General features: G+C 43.3%; 1 protein-coding gene across 1 annotated transcript in view; it reads right to left on the reverse strand.

Annotated features, from left to right (window-relative positions):
- The window catches only part of dock1 (dedicator of cytokinesis 1), a 189,293-nt gene that overhangs the window by 44,453 nt on the left and 123,703 nt on the right, over window positions 1–21,137 (reverse strand). The window contains exons 28-29 of the mRNA XM_034107070.2: window positions 18,280–18,381; window positions 16,770–16,864 (exon numbers count right to left, since the gene is read on the reverse strand). Coding sequence (XP_033962961.1) covers window positions 16,770–16,864; window positions 18,280–18,381 — 197 coding nt within the window. The remainder of the gene's footprint in view (window positions 1–16,769; window positions 16,865–18,279; window positions 18,382–21,137) is intronic.

Below are 21,137 nucleotides of genomic sequence, written 5' to 3' on the forward strand. Positions count from 1 at the left end.
AGATACAGTGATAAGAATGGCAAGGGGAAACAAGGTCTGTTTTTATGCCATTTACTGTAAGTGGATTGCATCAAGGTTTCATGAGCGGTAGGGTTGGGAACCGAAACTCGGTTCCAGATGAGAACCGATAAGAAAATGCCGGGTACCGGGTACTCATACAAAATACACAATTTCGGTTCTGCTTAACGGTTCCTAAAGTATTCCACCGGGTCCGTCTGCGCCGCGGCGCCGGCGGTGACCCGGTGGAATACAGGGTAAGGGCGGACTGGCCATCTGTGTGTTCCGGAGAATCACAGAACGGCCGGTCGTCAGCGGGTCGTTGACGGCCGGCTCGGTATGCTGACGGCCGGCACCGTCCTCAATTTTTTTAAACGGCATCATGTAAGTTGCGCTGACAGACGACAGAGGTCTACAGTTGCCACGCAGGGAGGCTCCCCCGCCCTCCCGTAGACAGTTCACGAGCTCAGTCACTTCATAACACCAAAGATGGATCGCGGTAAACGCTCTGAAGTGAGGCTCCACTACACTAAAAAAGAAAAAGACAAGGCACAGTGTAATGCCTGTTAATAGCTTGCCACAGGCATAGCTCAGTTACAATAAAGCACAGCTATTGTGCAATACATTTGTATTGCATGTATATTTTTTATTTGTAAAAACGTAAAAACGTCAGTTAAAGCTTAAAAAAATAAAGATATTGTTGTTATCTAAACGTTTGACCTCTATCTTTTAAAATGTTGGAATCGAAACGGGGAATCGATAAGAACCTGAATCGATAAGCAGAACCGGAATCGATATATTCCAAACGATACCCATCCCTAATGAGCGGGCATTAAAGTTGCATGAAGATGTAACGCTCATGCAACTGACACTGGCAGGTGCACCGACATCTGCTGCAGAGCCAGCTCCAAGAAACCCCCCCCTCTTCTTTGTCATAACCCAAGGTAAACGCTTATTCTAACTGTGGGAATCAGGAATTCCCCACACTTCATCTTGGAGATTCTTACTTTATGTAGTTTCAGATTTCATCGCCGTGGAAACAGGGCTTGGGTTTCCCTCATCGCCTGTCTAACTGACCTCTAACAGGAATAACCATTACTGTTAAGACGCCAATGCTTTGGGATCAGCGGTATTTAAAGCCATACAATATTCATGTCCCACATTTATCTCCATTGCTGACAAAATTCGGGGCCGATGTGTGATACATATTAAGAGTCACCTTAATCATTAGCTGGAAAGGTTAACTGTCATTGAACACCTTTGAATAAGTCATTAGAAGTCCATTTCCTCGGCGCTCTGGCCTCAGAGTGGGAGACCCCCCTCCCATCTCCCAAGCACTCAGACAGCCCATTACCAGCATCCTGTCTGCACAAGCGCAGCTCCCCCCACTCCCACCTCCGCACACCTCACTCAATTTTCTGCAGCTGTGAACATGTCAATATAGTTGATGCGCTTAACACCGGTCTAATGCTAAATTGTGGTTGCATCCACTGCGACTGCGGGCTGAGAAATATTCCTGCTCAATGGGGGCTCATTCTTTTCAGTTATTAATTATCGAAAAAAATAATGTTTTTTGAAGGGCCGTTCCAAATAGTTTGAAGCCTCATTTATAACGTTAACATTTTCATCAGCCATAAACCCAGTATTTATGCACAGCTGCAGATAAAGATTAATCTACATTATTATAGTGGTATTACACCATTTACTAATCATAGTTTCCCATTGCTAAAGGCTTGGATATCGGTTAACGGTGAGATGGGGCCAACTAAACATCATCATAATCCCTAACAGGTGTACATTTCTACAAACATTACCAAGGTCGCACACAGCTCCCACTGCTGGGTCACACAGTGAGGGAGCGAGTGTGATCAATACTACTCACAGCTTCTGGCTAAATATGAGTCAACAGGCAAAATGCAGCTGTAATCAAAAATGTCTACTTGATCTCCCTTTTCCAGAAGCAGCACTCCTTCACGGTTTCACTACTTTTGTTAAATGCAGGCAGATGGGATCTCCTGTGCTCGCTGTATGACTGATGTGCAGAATCTGTAGATCAGCGTGAGGTGTTTTCAATAAACATGCTTTATGACTGCTTCTCTCTCATGTTGCCTTTCACATGACAATATAAACTCCATTACCCATATGCCTATTTGTAGCCAGCAGTCTACCTGACATCAGACGTATAATGGACTCTTATGAACAGACAGGACAGTTCCTCCTGCCATTAATTAAAGTGAAAAAACGTAATGAGGCGGATGGAAATAGAATATACTCTCCCTCAGTGGGCTCTGACTGAGACGCTATAAAAGAGCCATTTCAAACTAGATTAAAGGCATTCATAGATTTAAAAATGTGTCTTGGAAAACATCTTTGGATAGAAATTAAGAAATTGGGGTTCTTAAATAAATGTGATATACTTACAAAAGTTCTGTAGTCCAAAGGTATTATTTATAAAAAGAAATGTAATTATTGTACAGTCATAATTAATTGTCATATTGATTTCCGGTAGGACCGTATAGTGAACGCTAAGTGCATGTTATACAGTGTGTGTTGCGCCCTGCTCTTTATAGCTTGCATTATTAACAGAGCCACATGCCAGGGGGAAAGATGCTTGGCTGTCTTGCAACATCTGTAACGGCTGGTCATTATGCTGCAGAGGGGAAATAAGATGCAGATGAAGAGGCAGAGACAAAGACTAAACAGTTATTTATAACTCCATTACAACTACAAGTAACACACTAGTGACTGGGGAGATTTAAGCTGCTACTATAAATGTAATCAAAGACTTCTCCAACTGATTTCAGAGGTTCCTTTTGCCTTCAGCAAAGCGTTTCTGGGGAAACGTGTAATTCCTCAAAACAACCTGGCTTCTTACTGATTTGTATGCTTGTTTTTTCATCTGTAGTTCAGCAGGGAAATCAAGGTAGCTCTATTCATCTCCAGATATCACAGGCTTCCCTGTTTTCTGCTTAAGGAGACAGAAACATAACTTGGAGATCCTTTAACTTTTTAATTAGGCAGTGAGAGAGCGGCGTAGTACCTCCTACACATTAGAGTCAGTCAGATACATATGGCATCATTATGATAAATATGCTCCATCAAACTGTCAGTGTCAGGAAAATCACCCCATTACGGCTGATTGATGGGTGTGCTGTACATTTACATTTCAGCACAGACAGAGCATTTGCTTCTCACACCCTTGTTGCTTTTTAAAATGGTATTTCAATCAGCTAACTTCCTGCAGCCGTGGCACAGACACGTGAGCTCTGCTGGTGTGTGCGCCGCAGACACCTAGCTTAATATGCTAATGAAAGTTATCAGCAGATCATACTTGCTAATTGAGTTCAGAGAGCATCCCGGATAATGATCACAAACTATTTGCATACTATTGCAGCTCATAGCTGGCATATCTGCCTTTGCTCAAAGATAAGGCAAGGTCAAAAACCTCCATTATCACAGCAATTTATTCAATTCGATTACCTTTATTTCAGACACCTGATCTCAAATTAGATTGATTCATCTGTCAACATATTTTCAACCCAATTCTATGAGGCTCTGGATAAAGTTTAACCATGCAGTAAGAATGAAAAGCGAGCAGCAAACCCCAGGGAAGCTGAGGGAGGCTCTCATGACTCAAAAATATCACTGGGGTGAAAAGAACTCCTCTCATCTGCTCGACCTTTTCATTTTCACTGAGGGAAGAATACCTCACTCCCCAACTCCACTTTAACATTTAAACCACTTTTAGCAATATAGAGCTCTTACATCGAGCTGGTCTGATGGTGCTAAAATGAAATCTTTGCACCAAGAAACAAAATGGGTCTTACATCTTAAAGCTTAAATCCATCAAGTGCTTTAGTTCATAAATCTGAAATGGTGTGTACGGAAATACTACAAAGACTAGAGATTACAGAGATTATAGAGATTACACATTTGTCATGGTTTTTAGTTGCAATACCAAGTAAAATTGTAAATTGATTAGTTAGCAGAACAGGCTGTTTTCGGCCTGTAAAATGTGGATTTTTCTCCGTTTGAATTCATATTAAACTGAAATATCTTTGGGCTTTGAACAAGACATTTGAAATGACCTTTGACTGATAAACTGAGATGGAAATTCTTCTGCAATATTGTTTAATCAAGCAAATAACCGTCAGATTAATCAATACTAATAACGATTGTTAATTTTGGCTTTAGGTCATACACAAATACAATATATATGATGCATAGTTAATGATTCAAATGTTACTTCATATCTCTTGGAAGATACTTTCAAGACCAGAAGGCACACATGTTCGCTGCTTTTTAGAGAACCCTGAACTGATAACAGAGGCCACGGTAGAGATGACTTTGGTGTGTTTGAGAGTTGGTCCTCATAGAATGTGAGACGGTATAGAATGACGGTGAAAAATATATGATTTCTGTCTGACCCCACAGGCCACTGAGGGCTCATCTGTCATGCGAGTGCTGTGAGAAAAGCCCAGACCCTTTGACTTGCAGCATCAGGCAGATGCCACTGTCAGAGCTGAAGATCATAGCTTCCGCCGGCCTATACACACAAAGATCTGAAAGGTAACAATGACAGCAAAAAGCTGCTTTTCATCCAGGGGAAAAGTTTGTGAAGAGGTGAACAGATTACTAATGAGACAATTCGCACTGTTCCAAATTCTAGTGAGCCGAAAGACTCCGACTTTCTGCACTGGAGTTCATGTTGAGAGATAATGAAGCATTTTCAAAGTTATCGGATGAATCACAAAGCAATTAAAACTATAACATTTTGTGTTTTTTATGGTCACGACTCCTTTTTAGATACACATATCGTGCCTGGCGCAAACTACAGTGTAAAGTAAAAAAGCTTCTGCTCTTTGTTGATCGTGGAACATTTGGAGAAAAATGTCCGCACTGCCTGAAAATGTTTTGATGAAGTCAAGTTTAATACAGTGAAACTATTCACTTGGAGTTATACCATCGACAGCAGCCACAACCAGTGTGTTAAAGATGACCATATAGGGCCTTAGCATATGGGCAGATGTGCCCTTTTGGCTCATGTGGATTGAAGTGTGCATCAATGCTGATCTGTATGGCAAATGTCATACTCATCAAAAATGCAGTCAGGAAATGGAGCTGTTTGGTTTGACACACTGTCAAGTCATTTGGCCGTCAAATGGAAAGAAGCATTCAGCCGATTTTACAGCAAACATTTCAACTATGTTCAGAAATAAGCTGCGGCATATTCACTGCGTCTCCAATGAAGCATCTGCCTCAGTGTAGCATCCATCCATCCATCCATCTTCTCCCGCTTATCCGTGGTCGGGTCGCGGGGGTAGCAGTTCCAGCAGAGAGCCCCAAACTTTCTTTTCCCTGGCGACATCAACCAGCTCTGACTGGGGGATCCCAAGGCGCTCCCAGGCCAGCGAAGAGATATAATCCCTCCACCTGGTCCTAGGTCTACCCCTTGGTCTCTTCCCAGCTGGACGTGCCTGGAACACCTCCCTAGGGAGGCGCCCAGGTGGCATCCTAACTAGGTGCCCGAACCACCTCAACTGGCTTCTTTCGACGCGAAGGAGGAGCGGCTCAACTCCGAGTCCCTCCCTGATGACCGAACTTCTCACCTTATCTCTAAGGGAGACACCAGCCACCCGGCGGAGGAAACCCATCTCGGCCGCTTGTATCCGCGATCTCGTTCTTTCGGTCATGACCCATCCTTCATGACCATAGGTGAGGGTAGGAACGAAAATGGCCCGGTAGACAGAGAGCTTTGCCTTCCGGCTCAGCTCCCTTTTCGTCACAACGGTGCGGTAAAGCGACTGCAATACCGCTCCCGCTGCTCCGATTCTCCGGCCCATCTCACGCTCCATTGATCCCTCACTCGAGAACAAGACCCCGAGATACTTGAACTCCTTCACTTGGGGTAAGGACTCATTCCCTACTTGGAGTGGACAGTCCATCGGTTTCCTGCTGAGAACCATGGCCTCAGATTTGGAGGTGCTGATCCTCATCCCAGCCGCTTCACACTCGGTTGCGAACCGATCCAGTGAGTGCTGAAGGTCGCAGACCGATGAAGCCATCAGAACCACATCATCTGCAAAAAGCAGTGGTGCAATCCTTAGTCCACCGAACTGCAGACCCCCCCCCCCACGACTACGCCTCGAAATCCGATCCATGTATATTACAAACAGGATTGGTGACAAAGCGCAGCCCTGGCGGAGGCCAACCCTCACCGGAAATAGGTCCGACTTACTGCCGAGGACCCGGACACAGCTCTCGCTTTGGGAGTACAGAGATTGGATGGCCCTGAGTAGAGACCCCCTCACCCCATACTCCCGCAGCACCTCCCACAGTAACTCCCTGGGAACCCGGTCATACGCCTTCTCCAAGTCTACAAAACACATGTAGACCGGATAAGCGTACTCCCAGGCCCCCTCCAGGATCCTTGCGAGAGTAAAAAGCTGATCCGTCGTTCCACGACCAGGACGGAATCCGCATTGTTCCTCCTCAATCTGAGGTTCGACAATCGGCCTGACCCTCCTTTCGAGTACCTTGGAGTAAACTTTCCCGGGGAGGCTGAGTAGTGTGATGCCTCTGTAATTGGCACACACCCTCTGATCCCCCTTTTTGAAAAGGGGGACCACCACCCCGGTCTGCCACTCCTTCGGTACCGTTTCCGACTTCCACGCAACGTTGATGAGACGTGTCAACCATGACAGTCCCTCAACACCCAGAGCCTTCAGCATTTCCGGGCGGATCTCATCCACCCCCGGGGCTTTGCCACTGTGGAGTTGTTTGACGACCTCAGTGACCTCCCCCCGGGAGATTGGCGTTGATCCCCCGTCATACTCCAGCTCTGCCTCTAACATAGAGGGCGGAGTTGTCGGGTTCAGGAGTTCCTCAAAGTGTTCCTTCCAACGTCCCAACACTCCATCAGTTGAGGTCAACAACGTCCCATCCTTACTGTACACAGCTTGGATGGTTCCCTGCTTCCCCCTCCTGAGGTGTCGGACAGTTTTCCAGAACAACTTTGGTGCCGCCCGAAAGTCCTTCTCCATGTCTTCTCCGAACTTCTCCCACACCCGCTGCTTTGCCTCGGCCACGGATGAGGCTGCTGCCCTTCGGGCCTGTCGGTACCTTGCAACTGCTTCGGGAGTCCCCCGGGATAACAAATCCCTGAAGGCCTCCTTCTTCAGTCGGACGGCTTCCCTGACCACCGGTGTCCACCAGGAGGTTCGAGGGTTACCGCCCCTTGAGGCACCTAAGACCTTGAGACCACAGCTCCCCACCGCGGCTTCGGCAATAGAGGCTTTGAACACCGACCACTCTGGTTCAATGTCCCCAACCTCCACAGGAATGCCCGAAAAGCTCCGCCGGAGGTGTGAGTTGAAGGCCTCCTGAACTTGGGCCTCCTCCAGACGTTCCCAGTTCACCCGAACTACACGTTTGGGCTTACCAGGTCTATCCAGAGGCTTCCCCCGCCACTCGACCCAACTCACCACCAGATGGTGATCAGTTGACAACTCCGCCCCTCTCTTTACCCGAGTGTCCAAAACATACGGCCTCAGGTCCGATGATACGATAACGAAATCGATCATGGACCTTCTGCCTAGGGTGCTCAGTGTAGCAAGTGATGCTTATTTGATATCTGTCATTCCACTTGTCTGCCAACACAAGACAATAAAAACAAGGTCATTTTGAAAAAAGCTAATGCTTAATTTCCATCGTATGCTCTTTTTGACTTCTATTCCTCTGCAATCCTTAATTAACTGCTACTTTGTGGAAACACATTTTCATCTTATAATGTGTGATGCACATGCTGAATACTTCCACTCACAACCGCCCTGCTGCTTCGTGATAACGACTTTGCTAAATCCATGTGGAGAAAAAGATAAATCGCATGTTATCGCTCCTTGGGCGTCACTATTCAAAGGCCAGCTCAAAGGATACACTCAAGAGCACTGCTATCATGGGCAACACAATATTAACTCACCTCATATTAAGGCAGGTATAGTGACGGACATGAACACACACTCCAGGTAGTGCTCTCTGATTAGTCTGTGAAGGTGGTGTGTGTTTGGCTTTAACATCAAAGCCCTGTGAGTATGTATGTTGATGTGAGATTAATGTAAGGCTCTAACCTACACTGGCACGTCGCCAAACAAATACCCGTAGCAGCAGCTGGTGATGTTTCATGTCTCTCCCACGGTTCCTCCGTAAAGCCGTGTCTTAATCTCATTATTGCAGAACTACCACTCCACACACACACAAGAGAGAGAAGACAACTGTCAACGTATTAACAACGCAACATAGTAGGAAAGCCATGTAAAGGTCAAGCTGTTCTTTGCAGCTCAAAATGCCAAAAAGCGTCAAAGCAAAGAGGCTTGAAAAGCACTGGCGTTGAGATGATTGTGCCCACATCATGTGGGAGGCTTACTGTCCAACATCTATGGAGCTATATATAACATTTCCTCTTTGTTTTTTACTGGATGCTAATATTGGAGCTTTTCATAAATATACACAGTGATATCACCACTAATTCCACGTCAATTGCATCTGCCATCCATCCTACGCTTATATAACAGCTCAAACATGTCCATAAAGTGCAATCTGCCCTCTTAAAAAGGGAACGAGAAGGAATTTGTTTATATGATAATTTTTCTAAATGTAGTCCTCTCCTTTTTTTTGAATGGCATGCATGGATGTATCATTTATTTTTCATGACACTACTGTCAGTACTTCCCAAAAAATAGGTTCGAGCAGAGAAGGCCAATGCATTCACCTGGCTATAATCACTGCTGCCATGATCAGTCGCAAGTCAAAATACATGCATATTACTTCATTTAAAAATGTGCAAATAGCACACGAGCAACAAGATGCTCTTTCCTTGGCAGCCCAGTTAGGCGTGCGATTCACACTTTAGGTGCTTGGAGAATTACACATTTAGTTTTTGTCTTATTTGTGCAGGTGGAGCAATTTGCCCATCAACTGGTAAATGTGTGTAGTGGATACTACAAGTTAAACCATGTTCATAGGTTTTGTGTTAGGTGATGCATCATTAAAGTTCCCTTAATGAAGCCTGAAATCATTTAAAGAATTTTGCTTTTATTAAAGACACGCAGGACTATCCAGCCGGCTTTCTACTCAGATACCCATACAATCATAGGCTCTCTTTTTCTATCTTTGTAAGTGATGTGTTGTACAGGGGCAAACAGGATCACCACATCATTGACAGGTTTTTCCCTCTCTGTGAGTAGTCTTCTTCCTCCTCCTCTCCTGCCTTCCAGGTCCTGGATTAGTCATGGGGAGAACTCCGAACGGCAGCCATGCAGCCTCAAAAACACTCTCCTAATGAGTCTGTGAGGGACTGATGGCTTGGCTTATCCAGTTAAAGAGCTGCTTCTTCAGCTTGTCTGGGCTTTCATCTTTTCATCTGCCACACTGGGCTCTCTGAGAACTCCTCATTCATCTCTCCATCTACCAATCGTACACATAATTAACCGCTCCACAAGAAACTGTTGGCGTCATCTGGGGAAATAAACTAAATTGGAGAAGGTCATCTGATGTTCACTCAGATCTAATTCCTGAAGAGTTTTATCACCTGTCCTAATAAGCCTGCAAGGCAACACAAACCAATGTAGTCTTTTGCATGTTGAGACAAAAATTAAAGAAGAATCACCAAAAACAGTGTATTATAACTCTTTAAACTTGATTATAACCATTTTAACATGTATCAAATTACCAATGATTACAATTATTTGTCTTTTTGTGGTCAGTTAACGGTTTGATTAATTTTAGCGGTTAAAGTGTAACATTTTCGCTTGGAGAATAAAATACTAGTTAAAATATAGCTAGTTACAATTGATCTATGTTAAGTATTCGGTTGTTGCTTTTCATTGTGACTGAAAAACAAAAAACCATTGAAATCAACATTGGTCAGATTGATGATGATGACAGCACTTAGTTAGCAGAGATTCAGCACATCTCAAGATATAAGGTTGAAGAGCACAGAGCTTTGAAAAGTTGACTATGCAAATCTGTTAAGGAGCACATTTAGCTGACTGTACAAAACAGCCAGCAGCTGTTTTCTCTTAAAAAATGTGATGCAAGGCTTTTCATCCCTGGGAGAAAACCAACAGTGACTCTATAACGCTTAAGCAAATGCCAACTTCTAATTCAGTAAGTGCTCTTTAACAAAAATCAAGGTTTAACTACAGGGTACTTGTACCTCTAAGAAGGCAAGAACACATTCACATACAATCTTATATCGGCTTTTCTGTAGCATTTACAATAATAAATTGTATAAGGAAAAAGCAAACACATTCTAGATCTCTTGGTTAACGCAAACAAGGGTGCAAACAACGTGAAGTGGGATTCAAGGTCAGGGTCTTCAGAGGCTGTCATTATTAAGCCATGGTCAGTTCGGGGAAACAGCAGTACATGTTTGATGCAGTTTTCCCCTGGGCAATTAGAGCCCATGAATCACTTTACAACCTGGGGAAAGTAAGAGGCGATGGGTGGAGAAGAAGCGGGAGGCAACGACTTCTGCTAATGCCCATCTCCATTAGTGGTGTTATCATGATGTGCGGACATGAAAGAGCCATCTGTTGGTGCTGTGGGGGGGTGAATGTGGCATGTGTGAAGAGCCCAGACTGTGAGGAAGGACTGAAGGATCTCCAAAGCTGCTTCACAAGGCTTCCAAATTTATGTTTAGGTGTCAGTTATATAGTGCAATTTGTAAAATCACTTGACAATATTTAAAAAGGTCTTCTAACACATATTTTTCTATAAACAATGACCTTGAGCACTTATCGCCCAACCTTTTCAATCACACTTAGCTATATAGAGATTTTCTACATTGTTCTGTCTAACAGCTCTCATTAATCCTGAAGTTCTGAAAACCCCTCTCTTTACTATCATCCCAGCACTTATGGGACTGTCTTAGGCCCCGTCCACACGGAGACGAAACCGATTTCTAACCGAAGTCGATTTCAAAAAAGTCTTCTGTCCACACGGAATCGGTTCAAGAAATGTGTCCGTCCAAACGAAACCGCTGGAGACGCTGTAGTACATATGCCGGGCCTGTACGTGACGCTGTACTTCCGCCACAAAATACACCAAAAGCAGCGAATAAGACCGATAACGTTTATTATTATTATTATTATTATTATTATTATTATTGTTGCTGATGGTTGTGGTAGAGGAGCTGTAGATTTTGCACGAAAACCTGTGTCATGGTCAGTAGCGTCTGGAGCACGAACGCAACCCTGTGATCCGCCATTGTTGTTGGTGAAACGCATCAGCAATGACGCGGGGTGAGCAGGAGAGGTGGGGAGAGGCGGGGCTATGCCGTCATCGATTCAGGAAATGATCGTATAGGGCAGGGGTCTGCAACCTTTTTGACCAAAAGAGCCATTTTGCTCCTTTTTCCAAAAAAAAAGTTTTTGTCTGGAGCGCAAAACATATTTCGTAGCTTGATAGCTTATAAAGTTGTATTTATTGTTATATCAGACAAAAACTACAGTTGTTTTGCATTTATTAGGCTATTTATTACATTATATAAAACTATTAACCTCTAATAAGAAACAAAGAACTCCTATGAGGAGAATTAAAAAGAATACACAGGCCTACTTTAAAATAAATTAAACACAGCACTTGGGGAGTCCTCTGCACATTTGAAGGAAAACAAATATAATTAAAATGGGCCCACTTTGAAATAAATAAAACATATAGCTGCACCCTAAAAAGAGTTAAAGGTAGGGTAGGTAAGAATGGAGAAACCAGCTCGAGTGCGCTAGAATTTGAAAATACACAACCGGAAAAAATATGTCTCTTCCTTCAGACTTCCCTCCTCCAACACACACGAACGCGCACATGACCAATGAGGGCACGAGATAAGTTTGTGCACAGATGGAAGGCTGAGGTAGGCCATTCAATCATTTTAGCCGGGAGGGCTGTCGTGCTTTTTACAGCGCTACGGCTTCCGGAGATACATTTTTGTATGTATTTATTGTCCAAGCATTTAATATATTCATTGCCATCGGGACGTTAAGAGCATTCCATGGAATATAACAAAAACTGTTTTCTGAACAAATTACATACCCCATTGAATTATGACTGAAGATCGTCAGCTGTCTTCTTCTCCCGTGTTGTTCCCTGGTTGTTCCTCGATACGTAAAGGCTGCAGCACCTTTGATAACTTCTCTCTACATATCAAACATACCGGTAAACCAGCATCGTTTGCTGTGAAAACATATAACTGTCCACGCAGAATTAAATCCTGTGTTCCTCCGATACTTTTATTTTATTTGATTTATCCATAGCTCGCTCATCGAGCTGGGGGTCAGGTTATTCACCTGCAAGAAAAGGCGCTAGCGTGGTACCGTAGCAGGATGTGACGCATATTTTAGTTGACCTAATTAAAACCGTTTTGTTTTTTATTTATGTGTCACAGTATCACCTCAAAATACAAGATACGAAACATTTTCAACCATGCAAGAAGATAATAATAAATAGTCTTTTAATACTTTTATTTTATTTCCTTCTTACTTTTGTCTAAGCCCAAGGGAGCCAGAGCAGAGGGCTCAAAGGGCAGCATGCGGCTCGAGGGCCGCGGGTTGCCGACCCCTGGTATAGGGCATACACACGGAGCCGTAAGCGTGTCGTCTCCAGACTTACCCACTTTGGGAGCCGGTTTCAAAGTTTATTGGTTTCGGGCTCCAAAGCCGCGGCTCCGTTTCGGCTTCGTGTGGACGAACCGTCTATACGATAAAGAACTTTAGCGGATACAACTGAAATCGTCTCCGTGTGGACGGGGCCTTAAACTAGCTACTGATAACAGTGGAACATCTGCATCTAAAACATTTGAAATACATCCGATTGCATCTCTTATGCTAGATCCGCCGAGACGTGACTTTTTAAAGTTTGCAGGGAATGTGCTCTGGCATTCAAAGAGTGCACAGCAATAGAGCTTGACGAACAAACACACCTTCTTTGCCCTTAGATAGTTATTGCAAAACATTTATAGCCATCTCATGGGATGAATGAACGTGTCACCTTGGGTTCCCACTGTGGGGAGGGAGAAACAACCGATCAAACGCACGCTGATGGATGGCGAGCAATACAAGAGTTCTGCTAATTGGTGGCAAAGCCGACACCTGCAGTATTCACACAGGATAAGGTCTAAAGCAGTGGTCGCCTACCAGTCGATCGCGAGTGTGGTGCGGGTAGATCACGGGCCGTTAAAAAAAAAGTAACAAAAGAAAGAAAAATAAAATTAAAATAATTTTTGAAAAATACATTTTTAGATGTAAACCTATCATCCACCACCTCGTTAGCAGGTGCCACTTGATTGACGTATATTTGAGACACCTCAATAATATAATACATTAACCGTGCTTTACGTGACTCAAGAGAGGACGGCAGGACTGCAATTTCCCCTGTTCAGTGAATGCAACAGAGGCAAGTCATCAGACCAATCAGAGAGTTGCATGGAAATACACGTGTGCTTGTGTCATTCAAGCTCGGCTCTGTGTGTGTGTGGCAATAGCGCATTTAGTGTGATAGAGAGAGGGAGAGGGAGAGAGAAGGACCAGTGCTAGCGGGGGCCGTGATGTTAGCATCTGGTTAGCTAGCTGCACTAACGGACAGAAGGAGCTGTTTCCACAACAAGCTGGAGGAGAGTCCTCCCCTGTCAGACTGAGGAGCTAAAGGACTCTCCGAGTGTTTAGAACGGTTTTGTCACAAATTATTCAAAAGATTATTTCCGAGGCACACCTTCATATGATCATTATACAAACAATAAGAGAATAAATGAAAAACAGGTATGAAATACTATATGGCAGTAAAACAAGAATACAGTTTGTGATTTGTAAAATATCCATAAAGAAAAAGAAAATCTGTTTACAGTTCTGTTTCAAATGGGTGCTGAGAGAGGTATCCATAGATCTCTTCATGTTGCTCTCAAAGTGCACCAGATTGATGCTTTCAACTTCAATATTTAAAAATCTTCCCGGGGGAGCATCCCCCCGGACCCCCCTAGAGAAGGTGAGGTCCGCCCCACTCATAAAAAATAGCACTTTACCCCTGCCTATATGCCGTGAGCTGATTATGGAGCCTTCATTGTAACAGTAATTCAGATGCAATTAGCCTATATAAAAGGCCTCAAATTGGAAGCACTGTCAGAGCCGTCTTTTTCACTCAATTCTGCAATAGGTAGATCTCGCCTTTCACCTAGGCCAAGGTCGGTGATCTTGGGCTTAAAAAGGTTGGTGACCACTGGTCTAAAGACTGAGACCCTAGCCGGTCAACATGTCCGTTAAAGTTTAAATCTTCCGGACAAAATGATAAAAGTGCCGGTCAAAGGTCTTCTTTGTTATTTATTGAGCTTTAAAACAAATGAATAACGACTCTATATAATAATATAAGAATAATAAACAGAGTCTCTCTTTTCCTTCCTCTCTCCGGACAGCCCGTCAGTATTTTCGTTATGAAGAAATGATCGTATAGGGCGTAATCACGGAGCCGTTTGGCCCCCCAGAGCATTGTGTCCGCAGATCTACCCACCTTGGGACCCGTTATCGTTATCTACGTTTCCCTGTCGGCCTCGAGTGGCCGAACCGTCTATCTATATGATAGAGAACTGTAGCGGATACGACCCGTTTCGTCTCCGTGTGGCTAGGGCATGAGATGAGTCAGACTTTGACAGGCTTGTTTTTCATTGAATTGAACAATGATTTAACGCTAGCAAGTGGCTGGATGCGCTGACTAGAATGCAGATGTAATCAAACGGCTGTCAAAAACTAGTGATAAAGGGTTCGATTGGGATTATTCTGCTGAGGCATGGGAAATGGCCTCGAGCCTGCGAGTCAAAAAAAATAACAACATTTCAGACACTACCAAGCATGATCTGGGAATGAACCACTGGGAGCTCAGTGGTGCTCATCACATCCCTAAAGCAGTTTAAGAAAGTACAGGATCACAGTGGGGGTGTGTTTAAACAAGCTAGTCAGTCCAGTGCTTGCACGTCCGATGTGTGTGTGTGTGTGTGTGTGTGTGTGTGTGTGCGCGCGCGCACGTGCGTGCGTGCGTGCGTATAAGGAGGGTCAGGACCGCATGTTTTTACGCCATCACTGCAGCTCAGAACAGATGGATTTGCACCGCTGCAGGGCACAGGGGGAATATCATGACCGAGTAAAGCCAATTAATTCTCCATTGTGAGTGACCCAGGTGGATGATGATGTTTGTTAGAGAGTGGGTGTGACTTCCAAAGGGAAACTCACATGGAGTGATGAACTGGACTGATGAAAGCATTAGAACAAACATTGAGTAGCATTGCAATCTGTAGTCAAATGCCCTAGCTGGTAATGATGTTGGAATGGTTTTGGGAGGAGTGCACAGGAAGTCCAAGCGCTTACAGTCAACTAGGGGCTGCTTTACACCCACCGTAAATAGTCACTTTGAGGCGCTTGAACAGAAACAGCTCCAGGTACTCTGTTGCAAAGTGAAAAGACTTTAATGTTGGTGTTTCTCTTTGGTTTTTGTCTGATACATGCTTCATGAAAAACAAATTCCATTGATTTTACACATCCACCTGTGTTTAAAGGTGTTGGGGCAGAGACAGTGCTGCATATTTAAACATTTTATAAAGTTTTGGTAGCTTCAGAGGGAGCTGCATGAAATGTAATAGGTTGACTCAAGTGACATCACTTAAGTCTAAGTCAGTTTGGGCCGAGTACTGCACGTTTGGAATTGGAAACATAAAATGAAGGTCTGGAGTTAGAAAGAGGGACACTCCTTTTCTCTGCTTTAGATTGATGGATCAAGTTACATTAAGCATTACGAAACATACCACACTTGAATTGTTAATAAGTCCTGTCTGCAGGTGAGGTGCATTGTGGGTAATATAGGCATTACGTAACAAGAAAGAGGAATTTGTTGAATAAAGCTGATGGTATCTCTGGATTTGCTCAATAGATATTGAAAATCTTTACCAGTCCATAACTTTGAGTCTGCCAATTTTAAGGAATACTGGCTAAATAAGTCCACTCTTTTAACAGATACAGTACAGTATGTAAAACATGTACAATGATTATGGACCTTTGATCATAGTTAAAAACGCATCTCGCCCTCTCAAAAATGAATGGATGCTGTTGAAGAAGAAGGAATTGTTTTTCTTCCCTATTTAAAAACTGACATTTCATAATAGAGCACTACAACACATACAACAATTACAAAAGATGACATAAGTGCCTCTAAGTGCAAAAAGCACAGCTCTTGTCAAAACTCCTAAACTCCACAGAAGCACTTTTCACTTTTCCCCAAAAAATGGAATCAGGCAAGGTACCTATTAATAAAACAGAAGGCCGTGGCAGCACAACAAGCAACAAAGTAAAGAGATGCAGGAACTACGTTTGGAGATTAGCAGGCAGCATAGACCCCAGCATCTATAATTCATGGCTTTGTTTGCGGCTGCGCTGACTGCTATGCTGCTGAGGCCGTGTGCCGATATTTGCATGGAGAGAAAAACATTAGAAAATATCCTTAGCCACTTCTGACTGCTGTTCCTTAGCAACAACAGTGGAGGGAGTTGTGTGTGTGTGTGTGTGTGTGTGTGTGTGTGTGTGTGTGTGTGTGTGTGTGTGTGTGTGTGTGTGTGTGTGTGTGTGTGTGTGTGTGTGTGTGTGTGTGTGTGTGTGTGTGTGTGTGTGTGTGTGTGTGTGTGTGTGTGTGTGTGTGTGTGTGTGTGTGTGTGTGTGTGCACATGTGTCCAATGTTGCCGTACTCACTTGTTTTGCATCATGTTCATTATGACCCAGTCGGAGGAGTAGACGTTTTTCCCAATGAGATCTTTAAACATGATGAATGTCTCCATTAGGAAATCCTGCAAGAGAGAGAAAGTTTTCAAAATGAAAACTGTTTTTCTCCCCACCTCCAAGATAAGAGCAATCTGAAATGAACTGTTAGGAGTTTGGCTTTGAGGCAGAACCAGCTTTTGGATTATCTTTTAAGGGCAAGGTGACGTATATATATATATATATATTCCTTTCGCAGGTGACCAATAATCCAGCGGTTTCTTAATGCTGTAAACAACTACATTCCATGTATTACTGCTCCTGGGGAAAACAGTTCTTGTGATCTTGCTATGAAAACTTGATAACTAGTTTCATTTATAGTGTTATTAGAGGCTCTGCTCAACCTTATCTACAGCAACACAACCTCAAATTCTCAATTCCTGTCAGGTCTACAAAGTCATCAACTTTTTCTCAATCAGAGTTGCAGCTAAATTCCCAAAACATAAATATGCATGTGAATCTATTCCTGGCATTCGATGTTTCACTCCTGGGTGAATCCCTGCGCTTAGTGGTGGTGTGTTTAGAGAATAACTGCAAAACAACAAGGTCCTCTGGGCTGCAGCCAGTTCAGAAATGTGGATATGGCCCACGCCAGCTTCAAGAACAATAACTCAGTGGAAAGATCCCGCTTCATCACAGTGATTGTTTATCCTGCTGTGGGAACTAGACAAACGGCCTCTAACAAAGCCTGTGTGCAATCATGAAGGTCAGGGAGATACATTCAGGCTGATTTATGTTGTGGTCATCTGAAAGATACCATAAATGACTTGATTTAAAAGTGGAGATGAATAAACACTGTTTTTCCAGAGTTGAGGGAATAAATCAACTCAATCAAACACGTACAATTATTGGTAATCTCACTAAGAGTATCAATTATTGCAGGTGCGTGCATCTATTCAATACCAAATGAAAGCAGATGAAGCCGCAAGTGAAGCCAACATCTCCATTTCATTGGATTACAAAACTTCACCTGTAATCTCAATCTGATTCTTGTTCCTGCTATGACTTTTTTTGGGATAGAAGCAAACAGTGGAATATCAATACTCGTCAAAGTACACTAACATACAGTAATACTAATCTGGCAGCAGATTCTAGAGAATTACGGCTTTAAGGGAAGACTTATTCAGAGCGGAAATCCATAACATCCATGACATTTATCCCTCCTCCACAACTTGTTGGCTGCGAAGAGCGATCTGCCCCCCCCTTAGGAGTTACTATCATCAAGAGCATGCTGTGCGTATAGCAGCCTCAGAGCAAGGACTATCAGAAATTCAATTACATACTTTATAGTGGAAGAAATACATTTTCCTTGCAGATCTAAGCCGACTTTTGATTTTAGGAAAAGAAAGAGCAAAATGAAACCGAACTGACTAAGATGTAAGTGATTACTTGACAATGTAGCCTGAAGTGTCTCATCGAGAAGACATTTGTGAGGTGTACTCACCACCACATCGCTCCTTATCTTGCCAAAGGTGCTGATCAGATGAGCATAATGATAGTCGTCCATCTGCCTCAGTGTGGCGGTCATGCTGGCCACGAAGCTGCCCTGGAAAAGAGAAAAGAAGCTCATTCAATTTCACAATCAAGTTCAAATTGAAGGTTGAGGATGGAATGACTCTGCGCCTGTGATTTTGATGGATACTGACGAGCTGAGTTGATTGGATGTGAATACTGAAGCCTCCCAGGTTTGAAAAGGTAGGTGCCCTCACTCTGTGGCTGATCTCATTAACCTGCTGGCCTCCACTCCCCTCCGCTCTGTGTCTCCACTGATTATAATGTGTGTGAGGTCCCTACAAGAGCGGTCTCTGCTTTACAGTGTGCTTTAACGGCTCTGGTTAGCACGCAGAACATGGGCTGTGCAGAGCAGATAAGGAAAGGCACATGTGTGTTAGGCTAAATGGAGAGAGGCTGCTGCGACCATCAAGAGTCCTGCCAGGGATGTCTGTGCGAAGTGGAGAAAAACAGGGGGGATCTATGGACACATTTTGGAATTTAGAAAGGGCCCTTGCTTGACTGTATGTGTGACTGGGTTGATGTCATACTATTTAAGGAGGGGGGGGGAATTCACAGGAATACATGTATCAAGTCAAGTTTTTAGACAGAGAATCCTGACGATTGTACAATAACAAAGAAAAGAAAAATTACACTGATGGAAAAGAGATGATGGAAAGTGTGTTGTACTGCCAATTAAAACACTCCTAAAAGACGAGTTAAAGTATTTGCAACTATACTTTTGAAGAATAAGAATAACACAGTACTTCTATTGAACTCTCCCAGACAGCTGATCAAAGAAAGTACACAGAAGATAAGCAAAGTTAATTAAAACAGCATTGTCACAGAATGCATTAAAGCACCTCCAGATTAACAAATATGATAAGCGTTAAATTAGCGAAAAGCGTACAGGTGACGGTCCATCTACAACTCAAACACTACTGGATTATTAAGCATCCATCATATCATTGAGACTAACCCAGCACAAAGAAGAATTTCCATACAAAACTACAAAAGCATTGATTTATGAGAAACAAGTATTGAATAGGGGAGAAATATTATTATTAATACATTTTCAATTTTACCTTTAAGATAATGGTAGTTATTGCAATCTCAAACTAAAAACATATGTCATACACTAGGACAGATGCACAATGCAGTCGTTATACACATTGTTTAGTATTGAAAGGTTTATATTGATTGATGTCGTCTTAAACATGTTGTGATTGGAAGTGGTACACATGTATTTCAGAGGAAATTTGGCCACAATAATACAAACAGGTTTTTCACATGCGAGTACTATTCCATTACTAATCTTCTAAACAAACCCTGGGTTGGGACTTGAATCTGGACAGGGCCTACCTCAGTGAACTGAGGACTTAATGCGGCAGATATAACTGCTGCTTCATGGTAGTTCATCCTCACCAGCATGCTGTTTCGCTGGAGAACCTCTCCTTGAGCTGTAATTAGTTCTGACCCACCACAGCAGAGCAGAGCAGAGCGCACCACACACACACACACACCATAGAGATAAATCCATCTACCCACCTCCTTTCTCCACACACACACACACACACACACACACACACACACACACACACACACACACACACACACACACACACACACACACACACACACACACACACACACACACACACACACACACACACACACACACACACACACACACACACACACACACACACACACACACACACACACACACACACACACACACACACACACACACACACACACACACACACACACACACACACACACACACACACACACACACACACACACACACACACACACACACACACACACACACACACACACACACACACACACACACACACACACCTCTCTCTCCAATTCAGTTTTTTTTTCAGATTGACCTGTAGTTACCGTTACATTGCAATATCTTTGGAAAAAGGTTAATTATTATTGTTAGTCAGCAATTACCTTATTGACAGGCATAATAAGATAATCGTCTAAAAGACACCTAAGCAATAACAAACATATTATTCATGTTTCTCTCAGTTGTTTCTTTCGTTCTGCTATATGGGGCTGATTGCCACTTCAGTCCCCTCCTTTTGTAACGAGGGTCTGACTCATGTTATATTTGTATGGAAATGTTTTTATCTCAAGCACAGAGGGCAAGCCTCTTTCATCTGTGAGGGCATGTAAGCCGTAGTTCTTCAGCATTAAAGATGGGAAACAAATTAAGACAGAGCCTGATTAGAAAATACCAAAGTGTCTATAGGAGTCACACTTCTGTAATACCTTATTCTTTTCACCAGAGAACAACACGTGTCACTACTTAATCACAAATGTATGGATTAACCTCTGATATAGATGTAATGAGTTAGTTGGGGGAGATTTGACGTATAGAAAATAATATTCAAAGATGTGTTTTGGGTTGTTTCAACAGTCTTTCTACATTCAAACCATTATTCCCGTGATCCACAAGTCTAACTGGCGTGAGGGGACAGGCACTGCCACCGCCCTCACATTGCACAATTACTTTATAAATAAAAGGAGTGAAAGGCATCAAAGCAGACAGCAGTCTTCAGAAGTCCTTGGTGCCTCTTGCAGAGTCTCCCCTCACAACTTAGACTAGATCAGCTGGAGGGAATCCCACAGTGGTTTGTATTTCTTCAGCTGTGGATGCATCCCAGAGAGAAGGAGCCTTCAGAACGTAACACGCTGTAAGCCTCAGTGTGGGACTCGCCATAAGGCACCAGCGCCGATTACAGTAGTATAAACCCCTTCAGATTATTTCCAACGTTCAATTAAGACTGC

This window comes from Pseudochaenichthys georgianus, chromosome 19 (genome assembly GCF_902827115.2).
Source record: "Pseudochaenichthys georgianus chromosome 19, fPseGeo1.2, whole genome shotgun sequence".
NCBI classification, from domain to species: domain Eukaryota; kingdom Metazoa; phylum Chordata; class Actinopteri; order Perciformes; family Channichthyidae; genus Pseudochaenichthys; species Pseudochaenichthys georgianus.